The following is a 27,644-nucleotide window of genomic DNA, read 5'->3' on the forward strand; positions in this document are numbered from 1 at the left end:
GTACCTGACAGGGTGAATCCTTTTATACTGGTATGTTCTCCCAAAAATTTATTAGTCATTCTCACTTGTTTATTCTTTCAGATGATTATTGGTATCCTTTCTCTTTACTTTGATTTGAACTAAAATCATGATTAAAACTACACTAAAACTATAGAATTGACATCTTTAAATATTTAAATAGAACAATAATTTAGAGCTGTTTCAGGCACAGTACTAAATAGTGTGAGCTTCTTTTAATTTCATCCTTACAACTATCCTAGGAAATGCTATTGTTCTATCCACTTGTCAGATGACAGAACATATTTGAAAGATTAATAAAATGCCCAAGATCACATTGCATGTATCAGAATCAATATTTAAATGTAGGTCTGTCATACTGCAAAGCCTAGATTCTTAATCACTATGCTTGCTCTCCAGAAAAATGGTATCTCAACATTTATTTTTTTCAAATTTATCCAGTATTATAGTTTACTTCATATGTATCATGTATATTTAAGGTAATTCCCAAGGACCTTACATTTCTGCTGCTAGTAAAAATACATATTTTTTTTCTTAATTGGTTAAGAATTGAAGAATATAATTAAAAAATATCTATTCTGTCTTGAGCTTTATAATAGCTTTGCAATTGACTTAAGTTTTTAAAATACATATAATCACATAACCCATCAATAGCAATAATTTTACCTCTTCCTTTCTAACTTTATTATAATATTTATTATACCAGTTTTGTGCCTAACTGTACCCGACAACTCCCAGATTATTTTGCTTAAAAAAGAAAACTATGACTTAAAAAAAAGATTAAACTTAAAATGTCTAGAAATATTTTAAAATGAAATCAATTCTCACCTTTACAGAAAATATAACACCTCCTTTAGGTTTAAATGAATTGAACAGAGCTAGCAAATCTTTCGCCTTTAATCTGTCCCAGTCCATATTGCAAACTGCTAATCGACGTGTAACCTAAGAAATGAGAAGAATTAAATATAACATAATCTTTATCATTCCCATCACTTGCAAAATAGACAAAAAAAGTCTTCTTTCCCCCAAATTCTGAAATCATCAATATAGTATTTATCTAAGCAGTTTCTATCTGTAAAAGAAAACTTCGGTTGAGTCACACAATGGTAAAACTGTCAATAGATAAGCACTTTTTCTTACTTGGTTCTTAGCTCTTGCATCAGAACATGATAATCAGATTTTTTAACAACCAAGTTTGTTAAGCTATTTTGCTACCCAAATATGAGTCTAGAGATTGATTATGTTACCCCATAGCATTTCTAATAGTGCAGTAGGAACTGAAATGTAAACTACCAGCTACAACAGTATTTTCTAAAAATTTCAGGTGACATTTCTTTAGTTAATCTCTATTTGCTTGGGCAGCATCTAATTTATATAGCTTCATTCCATATCAAAAATTGTTTTTAATATCAGAAAGTTTTAATCAGAATACCATAAGAGTATTATTTACCAATAAAGCTTTTCCCATTCAATTTAATAACATCAATTCTACCATTCATAAAAGCTACTTTTACTATGCTCTTCACAAATAATATTATTTATTCAAAAATTCACCTCATCAGCCCGAGGAGCATCTTTATCTAATTCTCTCCAAGCATGCTCAAAACCAGAGTCCTCCGGCAGTAAATCTGCCATATCTTCTTCATCTTCAGAACTGGTTTCTATATTTCCTTTACCCCTTGCAAGATCAGGGCCACTGTCACTTTCATCATCATTGTCACTATCCTCATCTTCATCTTCCTCCTCATCACTTTCATTTCTATCAATATAATCATCAGCTGAAGTTCTACCAGTGCCTATAATTCCATCTTCAGATTCTTCATCATCTATTTCACTTGCACTTTCTGAATCTTCCTCCAGAGCATCTTTGTCAAATATGTCACCATCTGTTGAGTTTTCATAATCATTGGTTTCTCTTGCCATTAATAGTGGAACCACTGTAAAAAAAGATTAAAAGAAGGAGATATTTAGAAAATGTAAATACAAATTGAATCCAACTTATTTTGAACTCAAATCCAGTAAAAACATAATTTCTACAAAATAGCCTAAAAAAACATAAATTCAGCAAAGTTCATGCTTAAGTTATTTAACATAAATTTGGATATTTACCCAATCATACAAGTAGATTCACATATTCACTCAATTATGGAGTGCCTGCTGTATGCTAGATGCTCGATACAAAATCATTGGCAATAGAAGCTATCAATGCCTACACTGAACTTAATAGTCAAGAGGATATGTGGACAGATATAAAAAAAAATCAATCAAATCAATACATATAATAGGATTCTCTAAATAGGTATAACTGAATTGTTACTTGAAGGATGAAGAGGAGGTATTCAAGATTAGACCAATAGATGAGAGAAATGTTCCAAACACCAAAAAAACCCAAACCCAAAACCAAAAAACAAATGCAAAGATCTAAAAATAGGAAAAATTGGCAAGAATGTCTAGATTGCAGATAGCCAGGAGTCAAGTAAGAAATTAAAGTGAAGAGTAAGGTAGGGGCCACACTTTCCAAAAACCAAGAAGGCTTGGACTTTGTCATATAAGCAGTGAGAAGCCCCTATTGTTTTCAGAAAGGAACATCATCAGATTGGCACAATGAGATCACCTTGACTACACTATAGAAAATTGACTGAAGGAGTCAAAAGCAGATGTGACTAGAGAATGAGAAGTACAGGACAATACTCCTAGCAAGAGATGCAGGTAGCACTAAACTGTCAGAGACAGAAAGAAGTGATGGATTCACTTCAGAGTTGCAGAGTCAGGAGGTAAAATCAACAGTAATTAGTGACAGGGGCTTGATATGGGGACACAGGGGCTTGATATGGGACACAGAAGTTTTAGAAATGTCAAAGATGAGTCCTAGCTTCTTGGCGTGAAAAGCTAGCTAGCTAGTTGGATAGAGAGATAAATGTGATGTTGGAAAATAACCAGTTTGCTTGTTTGGTACAAGTAGATCATGAGTTGTTTGAATTTGAATGCCTTTGAATCATTAAGAGGAGATATCAAGAAGGCTGCTGGCTGTATGAGTTTACAGCTCTGAAAAATTGCACAGTGGAGATAAAATTTTTCATTCATTCATGTGTAATAATAAGAAATGTTATGATATGGATGAGATCACCTATGCGGAGCAAAATAATAACTTTTCTGCTTAACTTTGACCTTTGTAAGTAACTTATAGTTAGCAATATATGAAAAGTAAGGGACTATTTTTATTTAAATTGGATTTTTTTAGCTTTCATAACTCTGAAAAAACTCATTCTCTATTTCTAAAACAATCATACGATTCTACTGTGGGTGTGTGTGTGTTGATATACAGTATCGTACACATTTTATTCATCTTTAAGTTGGAGCTTACGTTTCTGTTTACAGGTTCTGCTTGCAGAATTTAAAAAAATTATTTATTTATTTTTTAATATTTTTTTAAAGATTTATTTATTTACGATAGACATAGAGAGAGAGAGAGGCAGGGACACAGGAGGAGGGAGAAGCAGGCTCCATGCTGGGAGCCTGACACGGGACTCCAGGATCGCGCCCTGGGCCAAAGGCAGGCGCCAAACCGCTGAGCCACCCAGGGATCCCCAGAATTAAAAAAAATTTAAAAGCTTAACACTTGGAATGAAATTTGAACTTATTTTTTTTCCTGATCCTATAATCTTATAATAGGTATTTATTGACAAAATATTTCTTATCTACTATGTAAAAGGCATTGCGCTCAGGAAAGGGAAAAGGGATATGGGCTTATAATGTGATCCCATGCTCTTGATGGGTTCACAAACAAAAGGAAATTATTTACTGATTTATGAAGCTATGTTCTAAAGTAACACAGAAGGAACATCTAAAATTGGCCTGTACAGCGGTATTTATAATAAAAAAGGCTTCATGAAGATGCCATTTGACCTGAGGCTAACTGAAAAAGAGTTCCGTGAGGAAAAGAAATGGGCTTTTATTTTAGTTCCATAAGGGAGTGGGGGATCATAAAAAAATAAATAAAAAAAAAAATAAATAGCCAGTAGATGTGAAAAAGCCAAAAAAAAGGGGGGGGCATTATTGTAAGTTCTGCATATGGGATAAGAAAAATGCCACCATAATAGTGAAAGAAAGTTACTATGAGGCAAGCATCAGAATTCACTTTTAAACAATATACTGAGAAATAATACCTTGGACACTTAGCTTTATCTAATATTGCAATATTTCTCAATCATCAGTCATTATTATACCATTTAAATGATTTTTGCATTTCACTGATGTTTTTCATTAACTGAATTTTAACTTAAAAAAATTAGCTTTGCTCTAAATATCTCTGAAGTCACAGATATGAGGTAGTGGTTATATTTTTTTCCCTAAGATGTACGTAACTATTAACATAAAAAAGTTTGAGTATCATCTCACATATGCCGTTTTCTCTTATGACAACAATATACATACCACACTTTCAGTTGTATAATAAATTGATATACAACTGAAACTAATGATGTATTGTATGTTGGCAAATTGAATTTTAATACAAAATAAAAAGATACATTCAAGACTTAAAAAGATCTAGTATTTTAGTATTTTTGACAATATCAAGTACAGAGTATTCATTCATTAAGTATTTGCCCAGAATCCACCATGTACAATGCTAGATAATGGGAGATTATCTCCATTCCTAGATGGTACCACTCTAGTAGTAACTTTAAACAGTACTTACTGAGCTACTTAAAAAAAAATGCATTATTATCTCCCTCCAAGTTAAAAGTAATGAATGCTCACTGCAAAAAAATTAAGAAAATATGGTTTAATGAAGAAAATGACTAGTAATTTTTCATTCAAAGATAACTGGATGGTTATTTTGTTACATAATTTCCTAAATTTGTTTTCTTTTTTTTTTTTCTTTTTTTTTTTAAACTTTTATTTATTTATGATAGTCACACACACACACACACAGAGAGAGAGAGAGAGAGAGGCAGAGACACAGGCAGAGACACAGGCAGAGGGAGAAGCAGGCTCCATGCACCGGGAGCCCGACGTGGGATTCGATCCCGGGTCTCCAGGATCGCGCCCTGGGCCAAAGGCAGGCGCCAAACCGCTGCGCCACCCAGGGATCCCCTAAATTTGTTTTCTATGATGTACCCACTGATCTTTTTTTAAGTAGCTAGTCATATCATTTATACTACTTGGTAACTTATTTTTAAAACTTCATATATCATAAACATGTTTGGATATATCACAATTTATTTAATCAATTCCCTAATGATTTATACTACTCTTTAAATTTTAAAAACAATACTATGATGCACTTTCTTTGCACAAATGTCCCAATTATTTACTAAAACAAGTTCCTGGGAGGCAAGTGCCGGCATCAACATTCTATAATGACACCTGATACCAAACTGCACCTCTTCATGTCACCTTAACCTTGTAGCAATTAAAAAGCTCTGCCCACAGTAGTTGCTAGAATGGTAACTGATGAATAATAAACAAAAGATGTTTACATATGAAGTCACCAATCCCTACTTAAACATAAATGCCCTTCTAGACTGTATGTAAACTACTGGAAGCAACATGATGGAGTGGAAAGATTCAAAGACTTGAGCTGCAGGACCAGCTCTGTGTATCCCCACGTAAATCACTTTACCCTTGTTTCCTGATTAATCTACCCTAATTTCTCAAGCTTATTGAGAAATTTTAATAAAAACAATATGCAAAAAGATTCTCTAAAATCAATCCAAAGGATTATAAGGATATGTTACATTAATCCAGTGTCCTAAATCAAGTGAAATTTAAAAGATGCTAGACTAACTTACTTCATAAACCCAGCACCAAACAAAACTTGCTGCTGTTCCTATTCTGATATTATTCTCCAATTTCAGTAACCAAACTCCTATCCATTCTCCTTATACTTCAGTTTGCTGCCTGGTTCCACTACAAATGAAATGAGATCACACTCTGACCTCCCAGGCCCTGCTATCTAGAATTCCATCCACTACCTGATACTTCCTACCTTTTGAATGTGATCTCAGCCTCTCAAGTCCTCTCTTTTTCCTGATGCCTATCCTCTTTGGGTCTTGTAATTATGGCCAGCCTTTGGCTCATCTGAATATCAATTTTCAGTTAAAAACATAAACGACTGGCAACACCAACACTCAAAATTTCTTGCTGCTGGAGGTGACACAAAATTTTAATAAGCTCAGTAAACAAGTAAGCATGAACCAGAATCAGATGATTCTTAGTTCCAAATAACCATTTCTAGTTGTATTTTCCACTTACCCCTTCAGAGACCTTACTATCTAATCAAACGGGAATTATTGATCTCTTTTGAACATACCCAAGCACATCTTTGCTCAAAAAGTTCCTTTCTATATAGAGTTCTTGTATCTCAATTTACTTTTTCCAAGCCCTATGGTACTTCTCCTATGAATTTTTCTCTGGTTACCATATCTTGAGTGATCTTTTCCTCTGAATTCCCATAGCCCTCTGCTAAACATCTTTTACAGCACTTACTATCATTTATTATATTACAGATCTAATTTCTTCCACTTTAGATCAGTATACAACCAGTATATAGCCAGCAGCCACATGCAACAACTAAGTACTTGTAATGTGGCTTGTTCAAATCTTATACTTGAGATTAGTATGAAAATAGAATACAAACTATGCCATTAACATTCTTTAAACTGATTACACATTGGAATAATCGGTGGATGTACTATGTGTAAGTTCATAAAATTAATTTCACCTGTTTTTCTTACTTTTTAAGGTGTCAACCAGAAAATTCAAAACTACACATTTTTTATTGGACAGTGCTGCCTTAGGCTGTTGTTACTGTAGAGTTCAGCAGGGATTTATTTGCAATAGAGGATCTGCAAATGGTCAAGAAAGACTGAAATCAAGGTCAAACTCCACTCAACGAGGTATATGCACCTTGCAGGAGTGCTATGTCTGGGAATAGGAGGGAATAAACCTACTGCTTCACTCAAAGATGCTGTCCCTTACCAAACTATGAGCTCTAGGAGCTCTATGTATCCAAAAGGGCTTAACTTTTTCTAATTTGCACAGGCATCAAATAAGCTAGCAGTAGCCTCGAGATGGGCAACCAAGTCTTACTTCTACCTGCCAAATACTAGTTGCTAAAAGTAGTTGAATGAATGAAGTATGAATGAATACCCAACTCTACCACAAATCACAATCATTGTTTAGCCTCAAGTTTTTCTCTCCTAGCCATTATAGCACCAAATAATCATTATACGGTATTTTTTCTTTCACACCTTATACTCAATAAGCATTTGATCACTGCCATTATACTAATATTATGTCTCCTTAAAAAAAAAAACTGTATAAAAATAAATAATATCAAAGAATCCATAATTCTTTCCAACCAACCTGATTGCATTTGTCTTCTTGTCTCAGAGTACTTGACCTTGGGACATTTTGCAATTTCAGAGAGGCCCAAGTCTCCTGTGCTGAGTTTTCCTTTGGGACATGAGTCTGTACTATGCCGAACAATGTTTTTCTTCTCTATTATACTTTTTTGTATAAACTCTTCTCTGTCTTTCTTAGGACTTATTTTTGAATTTACCTTCTTAGATTTGCATGACTTTTTCATTTTCTGAATTCTGTCAGAGTTATCTAAACCATTTTTCTCTCCAGAATCCTTTTGATTAATTTTCTTGGTTTCTTTCTTTTTCTCCTCCACTAGATTTGATTCTATTTTGTTTTTAGTCAGGGGTTTTTTCTTCTTCATTTTCTTTTGGTTCAATGCTTTATCATCTTCATCAGATAGATCAGAATCAGAATCTGAAAGGTCATAAAAACGTTTCAAGTCTTCTGTAGTGCTGTGGTTGATGAGACGTCCTCTTTTATCCACAGCATAATTCAACTTGAACCTTTTGTCATGAAACATTGCTCGGAATCTCTTGTCAATTTTGACTTTTCGATCCTTTTCTGGCATTTCCCAAAATCTTGGGTCTTTTGTAACCCTCCTAAACCGCTGGTCACTCATTATTTCTTGTTTGGATGCCATTTTTAAATGTCTGACTGAACAAATGCTTGAAGAAACCAAATACTAAAAAACAAAACAAATATTACATAATGAAGGGTTAAAAAGATACTTCACAAATACTAATTCACAATATAGTCCAAGTTAAATGTAAATAAAGATAACACATTCAATTTCATTTCCCAACTGAGTCACATGCAGAAAAGCAAAAACTATTAAAATACAGTCTTTTGATTGTAGAGCATTTGGAGAAATACATTTAAGACAAAACCAGGCAGAATTCCAGGGCTTTACAGAGGGAGGCAAATGCTTACTAGCCAAATGCAGTCACTTAGAACTTCTACATTTCTTTTTGCATACCTATACCTGAGGCCAGTTAAAAGCTAATGTAATCAAAAGTTTCCCAAGCCTCAGTTGGTCCTACGTTTCCTCACATTCTGGTCCCATTCTCTGTGTTAGTCCTTACTTCACGGTACTCTAAACAACTCTTCGTTCTACAAGGCTACTCTCCTAACTAAAAAGATCCAAATTGCGCCTGCCTTTGGCCCAGGGCGCGATCCTGGAGACCCGGGATCGAATCCCACGTCAGGCTCCCGGTGCATGGAGCCTGCTTCTCCCTCTGCCTATGTCTCTGCCTCTCTCTCTCGCTCTCTCTCTATCATAAGTAAAAAAATAAAATAAAATAAAAAGATCCAAATTGACTCAGATTCAGCTCACAAAGTTCCCTCTTTAAATCTGACAATCCTTCAAAAAGTTTCACCCTAGTTTTTTTTTTTTAAAGATTTTTTAAATTTATGATAGACAGAGAGAGAGAGAGAGAGAGAGAGAGAGAGAGAGAGGCAGAGACACAGGAGGAAGGAGAAGGAGAAGCAGGCTCCATGCAGGGAGCCCGACGTGGGACTCGATTCCAGGTCTCCAGGATCACGCCCCTGGCTGCAGGCGGCGCTAAACCGCTGCGCCACCGGGGCTGCCCAGTTTCACCCTAGTTAATAAACATCACTTCTATCATTTCTTATTCTATAACTGAGTAAGGCCCAAATGGGCTGATTCTCCCCAAAACATATTAGATTGTGTGTGAGAGATCAGTACTATTCCCTTGAAAATAGTAACGATTTAGCATCTCGATTTGATTTTTGCAGAGTTAAGTCACAGAGTATTAAGAACAAAAAGGAACTGATCAAACAGGGTAGCAGTGCTTTGTTTAGAAAGTAAGGCTTATATTTTGTTTTCCTTAAATTCGAAAACAATGTTTTATACTTCAAAAAAAAAAAACAAAACCCCATAGGTTTCGATGATGCACTTACACACATAAGCACTTAACAGGTAGGTACGAGGTAGGTATCCTCTCACCAACTATTAGGGACAATGCATATAAATGTTTACAACGAAAGCATTCGAGAAATGTCAGACATGCAGACAGAGATGGGCGACCTGATCTCAGCCTTCAACTCCACGGCCCATTCTGCCCTTTACCCACCCTCTAACGCGGAGAACACCAGGGTGGTCCCAGAACGACGATCTCCTTCCCAACCCCAAACCTTAGGGCGCAACTACTGGGCTGAGGTCCCTCGACAGGACTTGGAGAGGACCAAGAAAGTCTGAAAAACGTGACTGGAATGGCAAAGAAAAAAAATGCCTCGTGAATCCGAAGAAGACCCTGCCACGGACTCGTTCAGCACCCCGCGCAGCCCTTCTTCTTGAAACCCGACTCCACTCACCTCGGAACTCTCGCCCGGTCTCACGTGCGGCCCGCACCCACAATCCTCCGGGTGACGCTCGCCGGAATGGCAAGAGAACTGGGACAAACTACTTCCCCTTTCCCTCTACTGTGCTCTCCAGCGCAGGCGCCGGAACCGCGGCGGCGCATGCGCGCGCAGAGCGCCTGCGAGCGGCGTCACCGCGGGAGATGCAGCGCCTGGGCCGTCTCTGGCTCTTATGGCGGCGGCCTCCGGCGGCAGGGGTCGCAGCAAGGAACCTCGGTCTCAGGGAGGTCGCCTCCGGCGTCTCTCCCCCGGGCAGCACCTCGCCCAGAGCCCTAAATATCTTCGACCGAGACTTGAAGAGAAAACAGAAGAACTGGGCGGCCCGGCAGCCTGAGCCGATGAAGTTTGACTACCTGAAGGAGGCGGTGAGTCCGCGGGTCCGCGGGGGAGGGCAGCTCCTGCCTCAGGCGCCGGCCCGGGGGCTCCGGCCAGGCCGCAGCCGACCCCGCTTCGCCCTGCGACCTTGGGCAGCCGCCCTGCGTGTCTGGGCGTCTACTGTAAGCGCCTGAGCTGCGGGGTGCGCGTGCTTGCAAGGTGCTCTTCATTCGTTCACCCAGCAAAGTGTTTCAGCTGGGTCCTGGGCAGGGTAAGACCGCGCGCGACCCTCAGGAGGTGAACAAGAAATGGAATTTCAGCCGGAGAAGTTGGGTGAGGCACTAAAGTGCAGTGGTATGATGACTGCGGTGGTCAGAGAAGGCCGCTCGGGCAGACGACGCGATGAGGAATTAGGCAAGCTGAGAACTGGAGGGAATAGCCTCAGTAAGCAAAGGGACGGAAAGGACTTGGTTGAGGCCTTCGGTGAAGGAGAGAGTAGGAGGGGAGGTCAGGGAGGGCCTAGGTTATCAGGGCGGTAAGAGATAAGGACTTGGGATTTTCTCAACCCATTCTATATGGGAATCTCTGGCCACATGTGGCCGTTGAGCGTTTGAAATGTCGCCAGTCCACTTGGGGTGCGCTCTATCTGTACAGTACACTGGATTTCAGTGACAGGTGTGGGAAAAGGATGCCAGATACTTCCCTAACAGTTTTTTTTTTTAAATCTTGATTACATGTTGAAATTGTAGTTTTGATACATTGAGTTAAGTAAAATATGTGAAAAATAATTTCTGTTGTTTCTTTTTACTCTTTAAAAGTGGCTATTAGAAAATTTTAAATTTCACATATGGCTCTCATTGTTTTTCTGTTAGTCAGCACTGCCCTAGGGGAATGTGAGGCTTTTGAATGGTTTTTGTTTTTTGTTTTTTGTTTGGGGGGGGGGAGAGAAAGCATCAACCTGGGGCCCAACCTCACAAGCCTGAGATCATGATCCTGGCACCCCAAGCCTGTTGAATGTTTTTTGTTTTGTTTTGTTTTTGTTTGTTTGTTTGTTTTTTATTCATGAAAGACACAGAGAGAGAGAAAGGCAGAGAGGTAGGCAGAGGGAGAAGCAGGCTCCAGGGAGGGAGCCCGATGTGGGACTCCATCCTGAGACCACGGATCACGCCCTGAGCCAGGGGCAGGTGCTCAACCCCTGAGCCACCCAGGCGTCCCTGTTGAATGGTTTTCAGCAGTGGAGTGATAGGACCTAGTTTATATTTTAAGAAAATTAATTAAGATAAGTTAAGGTCTCTGATTTGCTCTCATTTGAAAGACCTCTTCCTCTGTCCAGGTGGATTGGAAACTTAAGGTTTCTACTCTTTGGACACACAGCACCAAGATCAGGCCTAAGTAAATGTTCTGGGATGAAGCAAAATTGAAGTTAAGTGTAGTGAAGTCTTGAAAGCCAAAGCAGGAAAGAGTTTCTGAGCTCCTTTGGACAGACCTCTGTGTAAACTTGGCCTGACCAGGTGATTGGCTGTATTCATTCTTAGGGTTCACAATGACATGTACTTAAAAGATGTATATTTCTAACCACTTTTCTCCAAGTAAAGCGTGTAGGTTGCAACTTGACTGAGGCCTCATCTATGTGCAGGACTAGAATAAATGAGGTAAAGTGTATGAGAATTCTTTTTATAATGAACAAGTTATTCACAACAGGAATGATATACAAAATGGAACCCTCCAGGAAAAGACTTATGCTGTACCTCTTTCCCTCCCTCTATCCCCCCCCCCCAAAGCAAATATACATATGTTCTAAACTTCCAAATCCTAATAGAAACTCTGGGGTGTTTATGAAGCAATAGTGGAATCTAAGGAATACTAGGCTCCCACATTTTTATTCCTGCCAGATGAAGCTAGCCTAGCAAAAGGAAACACCTATCTTAAGCCCTCTTTTAGATTTGGTTGGGATTGGGGAGAATAGCGTGAAGTGCAATTTCTTCAGATTTGGTTAACTTTCTCATTTGCACATGTTGCTTAGAAAAGTTGTTTACTTCTTTTATAGTTCCACAGAATTTCTGATGAGCCTTCAAATAATAGTTTTGAAGTGATCACTTATACATTCATCTGTAATAAACCCTAGCTAACAATATTCAACTTTATGTACCTCCTGCTGATATCTGTGGGCAATAATGTATTTGTTATGCTTCTGTTGCTTCTTATCCTTGTAATTTTATAAAGCATATAGAATATTAAGGCCAAAATACATATACATATTCATAACTATGTAGTCTTGAATTCATTAAATTGACTTCTGAAGTAATTGGCCTCCATTTGTTTCCTGGGGTAGTTTAATTTATTGTGTTTATAATATATGCTCAAATTATGTAATTTATGGTCCAAGTGAAAATGGGATAGAGAGAAGTGCTTATCAACAGTTTGAAACATAAGTAACCTGTGGATTATTGAAAACTAGAAAAAGAGTGATGCTTCTCTGTTAAATCTACTTGACTTATATACATCATTGCCGCTTGTAATCCTTCAGGTTGGAAGTCAGATTGCAGATCGTGTGTATGACATAACCAGGTAAGTGATAATTATCATAATAAAATACAATTAACTTTTGACTGGAGATTCAAGAGATTGAATGCTGAGAGCTTAATGTCTTGAATGGCAAAATCTAGAGGCATTTATTACCAGGATTAGTGATTTTAATCACATTCTTCAGTCTCTCCTTTTTTATATTTGGAGAGCAAGCATTCTTTTTTCTTCATTGTTGCTCCCCTCCCCCCCCCCAAAAAAAGAATAGAAGCACAACTCATAGTTTCTCTGTGAGCCTGAATGACTGATGCAATTTCATTTGTCCAAAAGCCAGTTATGATAACATTGCTTCAAAAATGAAGATAAAAATTGACCACATGTGAATTTTTCTTTTTCTTTTTAAGATTTTGTTTATTTATTCATGAGAGATGCAGAGAGAGAGAGAGAGAGAGAGAAAGGCAGAGACACAGATAGAGAGAGAAGCAGGCTCCATGCAGGGAGCCCAACACGGGAATCGATCTTGGGTCTCCAGGATCAGGCCCCGGACCGAAGGCGGCGCTAAACCACTGAGCCACCCGGGCTGCCCCGACCACATGTGAATTTTTAAGATTTGCTAAACTTAATTAAAAGTTGAACCAAAATTAACAAGAGAGTCTTTTACAATCTAAGTGAAGGAGTCTACCTAAATTTGTTCCCCACTCAGGTTATATGAGACTGTGGCCATTTTATCTTCAGTATTGTTAATGGTAGTAGGGTTCTCTGACAATTATATAGAGGCAAATTTGAGAAGAGAACACTTCGATGAGTTATTATTAAAACCTTGATGAACTCATTGCTCTGTATTAAGCATAACAACATTACCAATTCAAGTCTACAGCTGTGTGGCAGGAACCACGCAAATAATGGTTAATGTCTTTACTGTGAAGTGCTCTGTGATGTTAGCAAATCACTTTTTGTGTTCTTTTGTTTAAAAGATGTCCGTTAAATTAGACCAATGTAAAATAAATAAATAAGACCAATGTGGGATGAATTTATTATATTTGTTTCTAAAAAGGGAAATTTTATAAAATTAAAAACAAAGTCATTTTTTTAGAAATGTTCTTGAAAGAATCTTGAGATGGGGACGCCTGGGTGGCTCAGTGGCTGGGTGCCTGCCTTTAGCTCAGGTCGTGATCCAGCGGTTCGGGATAGAGTTCCGCATCAGGCTCCCTTTGGAGCCTGCTTCTCCCTCTGTCTGTGTCTCTGCCTCTCTTTCTCTGAGTCTGTGTCTCTCACAAATAAATAAAATCTTTTTAAAAAATAAATAAAAATTAAAATTAAAAAAAGAAGAATCTTGGGATGAATTAATTGCATTTGGTAAAATGCTTCATTGTTATCAATAATCACCCCCATTTCATCTGTTTTATTCCATTATTTTAAGGATCTGAAACAAATAGCTAGTTCTCTATACTGCAGTCATTCATTTGCCTGGATTTTAGGCCATTTATTAAAAATGAAACATTAAATTTTCCAAATTAGTATGGATTTTACAAGTCTTTTTATGTCATAGAACATAGAGCTATAGAGAGACCTGTGATTAATGGCTAAAAGCATGTGTTAAACTAACATTAACTCTTTAGAACTAAATTATTAAAAATACCAGTCTAAAAAAAGAAATACCGGTCTAAATATCCTTGCACTAATGTTCTATCGTTATAAAGTGTAGTTTATGTTGTCCACAGTGATCTTTCGTCGTTTTTAAAAAACGAATCCCACAGATTATTAAATTGTGGTATCTGAAATCTATTTAATACTCTTGTAATCTGGTGGTGCCTGAGTGGTTCAGTCCATTAAGTGTCATCCTTCAGCTCATGTCATGATCCCAGGGTCCTGGGATTGAGCCTGTAGGCAGGCTCCCTACTCAGCAGGAAGCAGTCTGCTTCTCTCTCTCCCTCTGCCCTTTCCCTTTGCTTGTGTGTGTGCACACTTTGTCTCAAATAAAATAGAATCTTAAAAAAAATTACTGTTGTAATCTGTGATAACAATAACGCATAACCAACTTTTGTTGAGTGTTTGTACTGTGCTAGATACATGCACCATTTCGTAAAATTCTCTTGAGGAAGGTAGTAACTTTTCCATTTTATAGATGGGGAAACAGATTTAGTGAGATTAAATCACTTGTCTATGGTCACAGAGCCAAAAATTGCAGGTCCAGAATTCTAAATCATGTCTTTCTGATCCCAAAGCTTGTGTACTTCGCCATGTCATACTGCTTTGTGTTCACAACTAAAATCGAGGGCATTATGTAAAAAAATGTTTTTTTTCTCACCACCAGTTCTCCAACTGCGTACTGTTGTTCTATATTTTTGACATAAGTTTTTAATAGAAATTGAAAAAGGACTTTAGGGTCCAATAGAAAATATGTTAGTGGATAAAATTTTAAGTTTTTCTTATCACATTACGATTAGATTTGTGAACTGGTTTTGTATGACATATATTTAGAAGAGGCAGCATAGTTTGGGGGATAATAATTCTGGCTCAGGATTCTAACTGAATTCAAATTCTGATTACTGCTTATTAGTTGAGGGACTTTGGATTGACCTACTTTGAATATTAGTACATTGCTTTGAGCCTGATAAGATTTCAGTAAAAGTTAGCTACTATTTAATGGGTGTTTTGATTTTAGTTTAACATATTAATATTTTATGGTATTTTAACATGATTTTTAAGTCATCTGCTGCCTCAGCAAAATTGAGAAAAAGGGATAAAGTTCCTGAAAAGTATACTGATATTTTCATGTTAATATACATTAGCTTCTTTTCATTCTTTATTTGTATGTATTATCAAATTAAAATACCCCCACTAAGTTTGTTCTTTGAATCCACTTCATGGAGCAACCTTATGGAAAGCCAGTTGACTGTGAGGTCCTGTGAATGACTTGCTCCTTCAATATGTTCTCTGGTAGAAACAGCTTGTAAGGTGAGGCAGAAAAGGCAGAGGGTGTGACTTTTTGAAAGTTGTAGTCATTAAAATGTTTTTACTTCAGAAAAATTAATTTTTAACAATTATTTTGTGGACCGTGTCATTACAGACAAAACATAAGTTCTGTGTCTATTTTTTAGGAATTTTTCCCTTGCTTTGGATGTTGGTTGTGGAAGAGGTTACATAGCACAACATTTGAATAAGGTATATATATATTACTTTCAAGAAATAAAATTGACTATTTAAAAAAATTCTTCTTTAATTCAGTTCGTATCATATTTTTTAAATGGTAAATCAATGGTGGTTTTGTCTCCTCTTAAGTATTTTTTTCTTAATGTGGTTTTTCTTTTTTTTAATTTGCTTTATACAGTGATTCCTACTTATAGTTTCCTTAAATCTAAGATACGTTGTTCTTCATTCCCATTTTGTGCAAATGTTTTTAATACTTCGCAATAAAATCAGATTGACATTCATTTGGAAAATGTGATTAAGCTAATTTTTTAGCTGAGAAAAATATTAATTTTATCATTTGATTAGAAATGTTTCTGTATGATTATGTATAAGTAGCCTTGATTAAGGCTTAAACTAGCATTTTACATTTTCTAAGTCAGACCATAAAGACATTCATTTATTGTTTTAGCTCCTGTATATATAACACTGTGTTGGATACAGATTAAAGTGAGCATTCTATCTAAAATCTACTTCAGGGACACCTCGGTGGCTCAGTGGTTGAGCATCTGCCTTTGGCTCAGGGCATGATCCTGGGAATCAGGATCAAGTCCCGCATCGGGCTCCCTGCATGGAGCCTGCTTCTCCCTCTGCCTGTGTCTCTGCGCCTCTCTCTCTCTCTCTGTCTCTCATGAGTAAATAAATAAAAATCTAAAAAAAAATAAAAATAAAATCTACTTCAAAAAAACATATACTTGGGCCAGGGTGGTGGGAGTGGGACATGAGAGGGTCTCAAAACACTGTTGTGGTGGGCGTAGCAAATCTGTTCTTCTAGTTGCTCAGGCCAGAAAACTTGCTCTTGTGTCCTCTCCTCCCACACTGAATCCTCCCCATCTTACTTGGTTTTCAAAATATATCCATAACTACTAGTTCTTACCACTTTCAATATTACTGTATTGGCCTCCCTGCTTCTACCTTTTTCTTCAACAGTCTGTTCTCACAACAAAGTAATTATTTTAAAGCATAAATCAATTCATTGCCAGGCGTCTGCTCAGAACTGTTGGCTTCTTTAACTCAGTAATAATCCAGACTCTTAATCTATAAGGCCCTCAATGATCTGGCTCCCTAACATATATCTCTTATCTTATGTCCTTCCCCTCATTCCTTACTTTTTAGCAACCTTAACCTTGTCTCTGACTCTCAAACTGTCCAGAGATTTGTATTAATAGTTGTTGCTCTGTTCTTCCCCAAGATACCTGTATGGCTTACTTCCTCACCTTTTTCAGGTCTTTGCTCAAATGACCCCTCATCAAAGATTCCTTCCCTGACTATTCGATTAAATAGAGTCCCCACTCTCCACTGGCTATTTGCCTGACTTGTTTCATTAGCACTTATTAGCACCTGATGTATGTTTGTTTAATTGGTATCTGTCTTCTCTTACTGGAGTATAAACTCCATAGACGTGCTCATTTATGGTCACTGCTAAATTCTCAATATCTAGAATACACATTGAAGATTTATTAAATGAAATTGCATGAATAAATGCAAGATAACTTTGAAGTTATTACTTCAGTGACTGGAAAAAGTTAGGGGTGGTGGGGCAAGGAGCCTGAGATATTCTTGTTTTAGATATGTTGAATGTGAGGTAAAAGTGGACTATTAGTGTTAATATCTGACAGGTAGTTGGAAATGTGGAACTAGAATTCGGGTATTGAGGTTAAGAGCGCTGACATAAACTTAGAAAGGGATTTCACATTCAGCTCCTCCACTTGCTGACTATATATATATGTCATATGTCATATAAATATATATATATATTCGTGTGTGTGTGTGTATATATATATGTATATATATATATATATACCCTTGGACCAGTTATCCAACTTCACACCTCAGTTTCTGTAAAATGTGAGCAGTGGTACCTCTCCCCAAAGGTTAGCAAGAAGATAAAGTGAGACAGGGTAAATGGAGGCTATTCTTATTTGGGAGCCTGTCACAGGTGATAACTGATGCCACAGGAATGTAAGCTCACTGGGGAAGAATATAGAAAAGAACCTTCCACAACTGTGTTTGGGGGTGGGAGAATGAAGAGTAACGTCACTACAGAAATTGGCAAAGACTACAACTTCGGGTACCTTTTTTTTTGGAGGCCTGTAGTTAAACATTCACCTGCACACCAGTTGCACTTGAGTAGTTAACAGTAGCCAGGTAATGGTATGGTACCCTTTCCAAGTTGTGGGCAGGGAAGTTCTTTAGGAAGGGGGTGTGCATGAAGTGGAAAGGATTGTCTTTGTCAGAGGAGGGGAAGCAGCGTAGAAAGTACTGAAGAAGTTTCTAGGAGACCACTCACCATGCTGGACTTCAAAGAGGTCAAGTAAAGTAGAAGTGAGAGCAGATACATTGTTCTACTTGATTAGGTTGTTAATAATCTTTACAAATAGTGTTAGTAGAGCAGTGAAAGTAGAAATAGGTTACCAGGAATTGAGGAGAAAGACATTAATGAGAATTAGAGTTGTAGATGGCAAACAGAACAAGTAGAAGGTAGTTAGACGTGAGATTTTTCAAGTTTAGGAGTCTTATGCCTGTTTCAAGGTAAGAGAAAGAGACACGGAAGACAGATGGAAGATTGATAGAAATGGTGACAGGGAGAGCAGAATCCTGGAGAAAAGAATGTAGTGGAAGTTGTTAATCTGGGAAAGAAATGGTACAGTGCTCTTGGAAGAGGAGAGATGAAACAGGGAAAATGAAACCAGAGGGCTCCCCTTCTCAAGTGTCTTGTGTTTATTAAGTCTTTCTTTACTCTTTGTAAACTCTTTGAATGAACAACTAAAAGGCAGGAAAACCATCCAGGTCTTTTGTGGTCCAGGAGTGGGGACTAGCTCTCAGCATATTGTACTGTGGAAAGGCTAACACATAAGCCTTAATCTACTGAGTGAACTGAAGAGGTTGATTATTCACACCTGTGTTGTATATTTTATTAAATATAGTTAAATGTGTTAAACATAGGTGTAGTTGCATATACTTAAATCTGTGTAACTTACTATATGTTATTAAAGCTAATTGTGTATACTGGTTTTATTGCAGAAAAATACCCTTAAAAAGCTGAAAATTACTGCTGGCCATTTTTCCTTTAGCAATTTCAATAGTTACTTTGTTTTAGTGGGTTTTTGTTAGTTTCTTTTTGTATTATCTGATTAACTTTATTCCATTGCAGGAAACTGTTGGGAAGTTTTTCCAAGTAGACATTGCAGAAAATGCTTTGGTAGGTAGCTTTTTAACATTATTGATTTCTGATCTTTTGGTTTTATTTGTAGTTTTTTGCTTTTATTTCCTTCAAATTGAAAATAGCTTTTTTTTTTAATTAGATATAACACATATAAAGAATTAAGCAATACAGGAAATGTAGAATACCAATACAAGGAAAGGAAATATCCCTGGTCCCACCATTCACGGGCAACCACGGCTAACATTTTTATCTCCATCTTTGCAGATAGATAACTGCCTCCCAACATATAATTATATACAAATGGTATAATAATATGCTCTTTTTCACAGGATATCATTCTTTTGTATCAACGAATGACATATATATACACACAAATTTCTCCTTTTTAAATGGCTATATAGGATTCCAATATACAAATATTCCGTGGTTTATTTGGCTAAATTTCTGTTGAAGGACAATTATATTTCTAGTTTCTTAATAACCAGCACTGTGAAGAACATCCTTATATAAGGCAACTTGGTACATTTGATTTATTTTTTTCCCTGGAAATAAATTCCTACTAGTGGAGTTTATGGATTCATTGGTATCCATCTTTAAATTTTTGATATGCAGCAGACTGCCATTAGAAAGATACAATAAAAATTAAAAAAATAATAATAAAAAGAAAGAATAATATTATATGAAAACACTTTTTTCTCTTCTTTGGCAGTACTGAGCCAATTGTTTTCTGTCTTTCAGTTTGATAGTGGAAAGTAGAATCTTATTGATAGTTTTATTTGCACTTTGGTTGTTAATGCAGCCAACAGCTATTGATGTCTTTGGGCTATTGGTATTTTTTAATTTGTGAATTTGTAAGTAATTTTATGATGTGCCTATACCTGCACTGCTGACTTAGTGTGTTCTTATTCTCGGTAGTTTGTAAGAATTTGTTTTTTAGGGATATTAATTTCATCATATATATTGTAAATATTTTCCAAAGTGTGTTGTTTACATTGTTTATGAATTTTTAGAAGTTTTGATTATCATCACAAATTAGTCTTTTCCTTTATGGTTCCTGGCTTTTGAGTCACATTTGCTTAAAGTGTTACCATCTAAGAATATAAAAATGTTTACCCATATTTTTGTCTGCTACTTTTTTATGGTTTCAGTTATTCCACTGAAACTTTCAGCCTTCTGAGATTTGTTTTGGTATGAGGGAGGTTTCCTATTTATTTTTTTCTAACCTGCTAGCTAGTTTTTGTGGCTAGTCTTAATTTTCACTTAAAAAACACTTCTTGAGCTTCCTTGTGGCTCTGTTGGGGTTTTTTTTGGAAGGGATAGAAATTGCCAAGTAAATACAACATCGACTTAAATTTAACAATAATTTCATTAGTAACTGAGATTCTATATAAATGTATTTTGAACTTTTATTTTTTAACCACTAGAAAAATACCTTAGAAATGGAAATTCCTACTGTCAGTGTTTTAGCTGATGAAGAGTTCCTTCCCTTCAAAGAAAATACATTTGACCTGGTGGTTAGCAGTTTAAGGTTGGTAATCCATTTGTACTTCTTAAAAGTGTACATTATAAATAAATAATTTATGGTATGTAGTTTTAATATTATGCAGTAAAGAAAATAGATAATGGAGTAAATTTTTAATAATTTTTTTTTTTTAAGTCACAAACCAGTTTATAAACTCTAAGATTTCTCTGGTAAAGAATTACGAATTATATGCTTCCTACTGGAGGTGATATGATATAGTAGCATAACTTTTTTTCCCCAACTTTTTTCAATTTGCTAAAGTTCATCTGTGATAGAGGGGTTTTCCTTCCCAGTATACATATCTTAGTACTGATAGGGGAAGAAATTGGAAAGACTATACTGGCCTCAACATTCAAATATTAGAGCACTCTTATAAACTCATTCTGGCAAATAAGGAAAAACTAGTATTTCCTTCAACTTCGGTTTTTCTTCCACACAGAAATAGAGTCCCTAAGGTTATTTTTTCCCATTTGTGCTTCCTACCATGTCTTTCCACATTGATTCCACAAACATAGAGGTATTTATTGAATAGATTATAACATATAAGGGTCTGAGCTAGAGCTTTGGGGAGATACAAAAATTCCAGACAGGGATCTCATCCTCAAAGAATTCAGCGTCTAATAGGGAAAATAAAATATTATGTGTGTAATTTTATTTTCCCTGTCTTGTTTTATAGTCAGATTTACTTTCAAAGATTCAACATGCCCTTCATGTCAGCAGAGCCCTTTTGATAGCTTTTTTAGGGTGACCAATCACTGTGGTTCTCCCAGTACTTTGCCAGTATTAGCACTGAAAGGCCTATGTCCTAGGAACCCCTCATTCCCAGAAAACTGGTAGAGTTGTACTCTAGCTATTTTCTTCAGTGAGTTTATAATTTCTTCCCTGCTTTTTAAGGTATGCTGAACAAATTTAGAAAAGTATTCACATTTAATCAGGAAATGAAAAACATTGCAGAAATGTTGGTCTAAGGAAAAGAGGAAAGAAAGGAAAAGAGCCCAGGGCAAGGAATTAGAATGTGAGTTTTAGCTCTTCAGCTTGCTATTTGCAAGTACCTAATTCTGTTGTTTTCAGTTTCCCCATAAGTATGATAGAGCTTGTGATATGACATTCTTAATTTTTAAAGTATCTAATAATTGTTAGCATTATGAAAGATAATGTGATCTTAAACAGTATGGTTTGAAATGGGTATTCTGTGCTATCCTGTAGGTCAGCATAAGAGGATGCCACCTCTATCAGGAAAGTATGACCATAATCTGCAGAGACTTTGATTCTTGCCATCATATATCACTCTGCACTGGTAGGGGGTGAATCTCTATTCAAAAGAAAATGCAAGAGATTTCCTAAATTAAGTTCTAAATACTGTATAGTATTTATAGTACTGTCACATTTTCTAGTGTGACAGAATGAAGATTTTCCCGTAGGAATATTTTTTGCTTTAAAATTTGTATGAAATTTTGATATACAATTTCAGACTTCAAAATTAACATCTTTTTGGTGGTTTTTATTTACATGAGTGATAATTATACTAAATAATTACATGAATTAAACTAAAACCAATATGTTATTAATATTCTAGTTTACACTGGGTGAATGACCTTCCTAGAGCACTTGAACAGGTAAGAAAATGTTCAAGATTCTAATTATGGAGATGTTTTAAATATTTATGAAAGGTTAAAGAAAATAACTTGGGTAAAATAATATTAACATCACATTGATATAAGACATTTTCAGTGTGGGTCCCTTAATTGCCTATAAATTTTGTGTGGATAGGAACCTATTTGTTCATATTTGTATCTTCCCTGCTTATAATTAGAGACTGAGGTATGTTTGTTGATTGGCATTTATCAGTGAACTGGTGAAGAGTAGATAAAAAGCATTATGTTCAGAAGAGGGAAGGAGATCACTGTGGCTTTGAGTGGGGTAGGAAAGCTTCAAGAAGAGAGAATTACTTGAGCAGGGCCTTAGAGGGCAGGTCTGATATGGGGAGGGAAGGCAGAATCACAGCATAGGTGGGAGATAAAAGCCTCAGGAACATGAAGGGACAGAGAGGAAGCCTGTTTGGAGATTAGTATAATACCAGGAGGTAAGGTATTTTGGGACCAGATATAGGAAGGCTTGGGTAACAGATAAAGGAATTGAGAGTTCATTCTTTTTTTTTTTTTTAATCTTATTTTATTTTATTTTATTTTATTTTATTTTATTTTATTTTATTTTATTTTATTTTATTTTATTTATTTTTATTTTTTTTATTTATGATAGTTACACAGAGAGAGAGAAAGAGGCAGAGACACAGGCAGAGGGAGAAGCAGGCTCCATGCACCGGGAGCCCGATGTGGGATTCGATCCCGGGTCTCCTGGATCGCGCCCTGGGCCAAAGGCAGGCGCCAAACCGCTGCGCCACCCAGGGATCCCGAGAGAGTTCATTCTTTATGCAATTCAGAGCCACTGGAGAATTTTAAGGAGGAAAGTGACATGATTAAAAGACTGTAGGCAGGATAACTACTGTATTTTAAGCACATACTAAACACATACCAATCACTGTGCCCTGTTTAATATGTTAATAACTCTGTAAGATGTCTTCATTTTGCTACTTGGAAAACTGATGCCAGAAGTTTCGGTTCAATCACAGAGACTGTTCCCGTGGTCCAGGCATGAGAGAAACAAGCTAGGTGGCAGTGGCAGGAGTTAAGAGGAAGAGATAATACATTTGAGACTCTGTTAAAAGAAGAATCAATAGTTCGGTGGCTGGTTAGATCTGAAGATCAGAGACCTAAAGGAGTCCACAAACTCACCCTAAAGTTTTGAGTCTGAATACCTAGGAGAATAGTTAGTAAAAGCAGGGGACAGAAAGGGAATGGAAAATGGTAATTGACAGAAAAACAGCAATTGGAGAGGGAGTGGGTTTGAGAATAAGTGTTGTGTGTGTTGGTTGTGTTGGGAGGGTGAGTTTGCCAAGAGACAAATGTCCATGGCACAGACAGATAAAAATGAGCTTAGAGTTCTGGGACAATGTCCAGGCTAAAGATAGTGATTGGAAGTCATCCTTGTGAAATCCATGGGAATTGATAAGCCCATCTGAGGTAGAAAGAAGCGGCAGAGAACTGAGGACTGGGTCTTAGGTCCCTGCTAAATTACAGTTTGGTGACAGGGAAGGAAGCAACATCAAAGAGGCAAGAAGGGGGGAAAAATAGCAAAGATTTTACGGTTGGCTTGCTTATATGCTGTTTTGTCCTTGCTTCATAATTTATTAAATATAAATTTTAAGATGGATACTTTGATGAGAAAAGCCTACTATGATTTGGGGTTTATTTCAGAATCTATCTTTTTCTATAATGTTTCTCATTGTTGAGAATAGTCCATCAAATCTAGTTACAGATGGTAGTTCTAAGAGAGTCAGTGAGTAATAAACATTTGTGATTCTGGAATCCATTCCAGGAACTATTTTGTTTGAATTATCAATTAAAAATTGGCTTTTGTCTTAAAACTGGAAAATAAGTTAATAACTTATAGGAAACTAACGCTTGGTTAGATTAATGTGAATTATAATAATTTCTGTATAAGTTAGCTTTTTCTGCTAAAAACCAACCCCTGCTTAGTGGTTTAAAAAAACAGTTTACTTAGCTCACGATTTTGTGGATTGGGTGGGAATTTGGGTTGGCCTTAATTAGGAAATCCTTTTGGGTCTAATTTGGCTCACACATGTGTCTGTGATCTGCTGCTAGACTGTCTTAAAGCTGGCTGGTCAAGAATCACCTTAGCTGGGTGTCTGATCTCTGCTCCTCATATCTCTCATCCCTCGCCAGGTTAGCGCAGGCTTGTTCACAACACGGTGGCAGCCCAGGGAATCATGTAAGGCCATTTCAAACCTTGGTCTGACATTGGCACACTGTCACTTACACTGCATTCTTTTGGCCACAGCAAGTCCTAAGGCTGTCCCAGATTCAGGGAGAAGGGAAATAGACTTCATTTTTTGAGAGAGTTGTTGCAAAGTGACAAAAGGGCACAGATGGAGGTTTGTGAGTTTTGTAATCTACCCACCACACTTTAAATTTTTTTCTTTCAGTATTTTTCTCATTATAAAAGTAAGTTGTATCTATTAGAAAAGTTGAAGACATATATTTCATAGATAGACTACCAATGAATTATTGTCTATCTTTATAATAATACTATATTGCAGTTCCTTTCTGACATTTGATTGTCTTATGTGTTATTTAAATTTTCTGATTTTGACAAAAAACAAGAATGGTAATTGTAAAATATTGATTTAGACAGTATATTTTTATTCTTTTAACATTTTTTAACATAGGACTAATTTTGTTGTCTTGTATTTTTTAATAATAAATTTATTTTTTATTGGTGTTCAATTTTGTTGTTTTGTATTTATTACAGATTCATTATGTTTTAAAACCAGATGGAGTATTTATTGGTGCAATGTTTGGAGGTGACACACTCTATGAACTTCGGTGTTCATTACAGTTAGCGGAAACAGAAAGGGAAGGAGGATTTTCTCCACACGTTTCTCCTTTCACTGCTGTCAATGACTTAGGACATCTGCTTGGGAGAGCTGGCTTTAATACACTGACTGTGGTAACTATCAAGAGAGTTGATTAATTCTCATTAGCCCATTAGTCACACAGTTCTGAAACAACTTCTCATTTTAAAGGTAGAAAACTGTAGGTATTGATGGTATTATGGAAAGGTTTTTGCACTTTTTCTTTATAAATTTAGTTTGTATAAACATATTTTGATTGATAAAGGTAGTAGCGTGAAATTTTATTATTTGTTACCTGAATATGTAGCTGAAAAAAAACTAACCCTCACTTAACAAGGAGGTTATTTTCCAAGACCTACAACTCCAATAGAATCTTTAAATCCAGGGTTACATGTAATAGGACAGAGCATTTCAGATGATGGGGAAAAGGAGATGTTCAGGAGCATTTACAGCAGTACCTCTATCACCAGCCCTCAACTGAAATAGTGCCCTATGAGGCAGAAATGAAAGTATGTGCATTTACAGTCAAGGTTAGAAAATGTAGGAAATAGGCCAAACTCCATTAGGGCTGGAGAGATCTGGAAAGAGGACCGGTAGGCTGTTTGAAGAAACATGGAGTCAGCATGGTACAGTGATGGTATGGGGCATTGGTGTTTGACAAGTATAATTTGGTTACTTACCTTGCTAGGGGAATTTGGATATTTACTTCACGTCTCTGAGCAATCATGTAAAAAAATAAATAAATAAATAAATAAATAAATAAAAAGCAAATGTTTCTCACCTTAGATGAGAAATACTAAGATAAAGGGTGTGAAGTGCCTGGACCAAGGTAGATGCTCAATAAATATTTGTTCTTGCCTTCCTCTCTCTCCCTCCTCATAGTCCTAGTACTTTGTTATCCAAGGCTTCCAACAGGGAAGTCTCCATCTGGAGAGACAGTGGTTGCTCCCTTCAAGCTCCTTTCATTAGCACAGTCATTTGAAAGGATGTTATTATTGCCTTCAGAGATCAGTTGAGTAGACTTAGATTTTCCAAACCACTCAGTTTAAACATGTCTCTTTCCTAGAGGACATAGGAATTTCCTGACAAAGAAAGCTTCTCATTGATAGGCTTAAGATTGAAATAACTCATTTAAGGAGATTTAATGTGAACATATTTCATAAAAGCAGCCAGCCAAAAACAGATGGTCCTGTCCTTCCTTGATTTGGTAGAAAGCACAGGGAAGAGACCACAAGAGTCTCTGAAGTTGGAAAGGGTCTTCAATAAGGGAAGAGGCAGTAGGCTAGGAAATGACATCAATCCGCAATATTTCTCAGCTGTGTCTTTTGTAAACTGTAAATGGCCTGACTCAGCAGAACAACAGTCAGCTGTTGGCAGCTGAAAATGGGAAAGCTCAGCTTCACGTGAGGGTTCTGCTCTGTAATTAAAGCAAATACTGGCAAATACAGGCAATTGTACATAGAGGGATCACTGTATATTTTTCAGCTTTTTAAAATTATATAAGTAATAACACAAATATATTTTGGTTGTAAACATTAAACTGTAAAAGTTTGTTATGTCTTTAAGCCCCTAAATCTTAGCTCTCTCCTGTCAGCAACAACTCTCAAAATTTTTGGTTTTAGGACCTTGCTACACACTTAATATTATTGAGAACCTTAGAGAGCTTTTGTTATGTGGGTTTTACCTGTCAAATTTAACCAAATTAGAAATTCAAATTGAATTTTAGTATTTGTTAATACTTTTAAAACTAACAATAGTGTACCTACTATGTATTAACATAAATAATTTACTTTTTGTGGGGAAAGAAACTATTATCCAAAAGAAAAAATTCGAAGAATGTCATTGCTTTACATTTTTACAAATTTCTTTAACATATGATATAATAAAAACACTAAGTTCTCATGCCTACTTCTGCAGTCATAGTCTGTTAGAATTTCACATGTCACATAACTTATGAAAAATCTATTGTACTTATGAGAGGCTGAGAAGTAAAAAAAGCCAAATAGTATCTTAGTATTATTTTAAAAATGGTTTTGACATTATGGACCCTCAAAAGTGTGCCTTCTTGCAGTTTTCTATGGTTGTAAATTGAACTGTGCATTTTATTTTTTAAAAGATTTTATTTATTCATGAGAGGCAGGGACATAGGCAGAGGGAGAAGCAGGCTCTCTGTGGGGATCCTGGTGCAGGACTCGATCCCTGGACATAGGTCATGCTCTGAGCCAAAGGCAGATGCTCAACCACTGAACCACCGAGGCGTCCCTGGACTGTGCATTTTAGAAAATTTTTTACTGGAGCACCTTAGTGGCTCAGTCAGTTAAGTGTTCAGCTCTTGATTTTGGCTCATGTCATAATCTCAAGATCTTGAGACTAAGCCCCACATTGGGCTTTGCGCTCAGTGTGGAGTTTGCTTGAGATTCTTACTCCTCCTCTCCCACTCATGTGCATGCATGCTCTTCAAATAAATAGATAGATAGATAGATAGATAGATAGATAGATAGATAGATAGATAAAATCTTTAAAAAAAGTTTTTTATGTATTAGAGAGAGTGCAAGCACAGGGACAGGGAGAAACAGGCTCCCCGCTGAGCAGGGAGGCCAACTGGAGGTTTGATCCCAGAACGCTGAGGTCATGATCTGAGCCAAAGGCAGATGCTTAACTGACTAAGC

The 27,644-nt window shown here is 36.6% G+C and overlaps 2 protein-coding genes across 6 annotated transcripts in view; one reads left to right on the forward strand and one right to left on the reverse strand.

The window, feature by feature from the left end:
- Window positions 1-9,781, reverse strand: part of ESF1 (ESF1 nucleolar pre-rRNA processing protein homolog) — a 66,097-nt gene extending 56,316 nt beyond the window's left edge. Inside the window, exons 1-4 of one of the 2 annotated variants that reach the window (XM_055344036.1) lie at window positions 9,724-9,781; window positions 7,390-8,071; window positions 1,573-1,955; window positions 847-960 (exon numbers count right to left, since the gene is read on the reverse strand). In XM_055344036.1, the coding sequence (XP_055200011.1) occupies window positions 847-960; window positions 1,573-1,955; window positions 7,390-8,029 (1,137 nt within the window). In that variant the 5' untranslated portion in view covers window positions 8,030-8,071; window positions 9,724-9,781. The other variant, XM_055344029.1, reaches the window with a different exon arrangement.
- Window positions 9,782-9,850: 69 nt separating this feature from the next.
- Window positions 9,851-27,644, forward strand: part of NDUFAF5 (NADH:ubiquinone oxidoreductase complex assembly factor 5) — a 35,425-nt gene continuing 17,631 nt past the window's right edge. For 3 of the 4 annotated variants that reach the window (XR_008666884.1, XM_055344081.1, XM_055344106.1), the window contains exons 1-7: window positions 9,851-10,133; window positions 12,611-12,651; window positions 15,708-15,771; window positions 18,950-18,997; window positions 20,386-20,489; window positions 22,060-22,099; window positions 24,873-25,070. Coding sequence is in view for 3 of the 4 variants with exons in the window: in XM_055344081.1 (XP_055200056.1) it covers window positions 9,912-10,133; window positions 12,611-12,651; window positions 15,708-15,771; window positions 18,950-18,997; window positions 20,386-20,489; window positions 22,060-22,099; window positions 24,873-25,070 (717 nt within the window). In the remaining variant the exon portion in view is untranslated. The remainder of the gene's footprint in view (window positions 10,134-12,610; window positions 12,652-15,707; window positions 15,772-18,949; window positions 18,998-20,385; window positions 20,490-22,059; window positions 22,100-24,872; window positions 25,071-27,644) is intronic. The other variant, XM_055344091.1, reaches the window with a different exon arrangement.

The sequence above is a fragment of the Nyctereutes procyonoides genome, unplaced genomic scaffold, assembly GCF_905146905.1.
Source record: "Nyctereutes procyonoides isolate TBG_1078 unplaced genomic scaffold, NYPRO_anot_genome, whole genome shotgun sequence".
NCBI lineage: Eukaryota > Metazoa > Chordata > Mammalia > Carnivora > Canidae > Nyctereutes > Nyctereutes procyonoides.